Here is a 1,594-nt window from a genome sequence, read left to right on the forward strand (position 1 = left end):
GATTTGGTAGCTCCGGTCCCTAGACACCCCGATCCACTCAAACCTCTTCGCTTCCCCGTGGATCAAATTTTCAACTCCACTTACGAGTTCTCGGTGATGGAAAAGTGTTTTCTTAGTGCTGCGGCTATAAATTCACTATTCTTATTATCTTTATCGGGTGAGCAACAGGCTGGATGTTTTCGATGCTTTTGCGAGTCGTCAGATTCGGAGCCCAATGCTGTTCCTAAGTACGTTTGAAAAATCTAAATGTAAACACAATAATTTATATTCAATTATCGATTTTATTCAGAGTCACATATGTATTTTTTTGCTCAGCAATTTAAAAAAACTTTCTTTTTAAAAGATACAAAATAGCAAACGGTGATGATGCAAAAAGAAGCCGTGGCCAAGTTATTTCTCTATCTTTTTCTTGAATGATATACACCAAATCATCTACCTTTGGAATTTCTTGAGGGTCCTGCATTGAATATATAGTGCGTCCCTCCAAAGATACTTCAAAAGTGTCTTTCTGTATTAGGAACTGTACAAATTGGTAATCCATTATTTTCCTTTTTTTTAATTAACTCAATAATCAATATTAATGTCTTACCAAAAATATAACACCAAATATTATGAGTAAACCATTTTTTTTAATGTTCCGAAAAGTTCTGATCAATTCCTTGAACTGTATGAAGGAGAAGCAAAGTAACGCCGCTAGGAGTTTCAAGGCATTCAAAGGATTAATAAATGTACTAAATACACGGTACTCCGGAAGTCTCTCTTGCAGTTCACTTGATATATGTTCATAATTATCAGAAAAGGCAAAGCTGAAAATATGTTGTAAAAAAATATGAAATGGAAAATATTTTTACATTTTTATGGCTTTTAAAAAATGATCATTGTTAAGTCTTGCGAAAACTTACATAAATCCAAGATTGCTATAGTCTTTTGCGTACTAAGAGATTCAGTGTTTAGTATACTCACCTGTAACTAACAAATATAACATTAAATATACATTGGGAATAAAACATTGATCCCAAAATCAGCACTAGTAGAAGGGACATGACTTTCCTCCAGAAGAAACCTCAGAAGACTATTTCATCGCATTATTTGCTAATCGCTTCGAACCGTCGGGCCCGACAAGTTCCAAGTTGCACTGGAATACGTTCGATGGATTATTCAAACGTTGTTGTACTTACATTGTAATCGTGATAAGCTTCATATTACTCTGAGTCAAAGTTATAAAGCTCAGTAGAACGACTGTACTTAGAACTAAATCTAAAAAATATATTATATGTTGCTTTTAATATTAATATTATATCAAATAAAAACACCCCTTAAGGCACCTTCACAAAACAAAAGTTCAGATATATACTTTTGTGACGAAAATGAAAATACGATCTACTATATATTGACTTTTTTAATTTTTATACGTTCGGCACGCTTTGGCTAAACCCAGGCATATCTTATAGCAGAGTACCGATGTAAAAACAATTAAAAACAAAACAAACAAAAAAAATTTGTTGTGACGATAATGTATAAACGATCTACTTAAAGTGTACACTTTTAATTTTCATACATTCGGCACGCTTTATCAAAATTGTACAGTTAAAGC

The 1,594-nt window shown here is 32.9% G+C and overlaps 1 protein-coding gene across 1 annotated transcript; it reads right to left on the reverse strand.

Annotated features, from left to right (window-relative positions):
- Positions 1 to 261: 261 nt before the first annotated feature.
- On the reverse strand, positions 262 to 1,086 carry LOC108028138 (uncharacterized). Its single transcript, XM_017099795.3, has 3 exons — positions 964 to 1,086; positions 590 to 806; positions 262 to 520 (listed from the first exon to the last, which is right to left on the reverse strand). Exons 1-3 carry the CDS (start codon positions 1,041 to 1,043, stop codon positions 320 to 322), a joined length of 498 nt encoding a protein of 165 aa, XP_016955284.3. The 5' UTR covers positions 1,044 to 1,086; the 3' UTR covers positions 262 to 319.
- Between the last annotated feature and the right edge of the window lie 508 nt (positions 1,087 to 1,594).

Source organism: Drosophila biarmipes, chromosome 3L (assembly GCF_025231255.1).
Source record: "Drosophila biarmipes strain raj3 chromosome 3L, RU_DBia_V1.1, whole genome shotgun sequence".
Lineage (NCBI taxonomy): Eukaryota > Metazoa > Arthropoda > Insecta > Diptera > Drosophilidae > Drosophila > Drosophila biarmipes.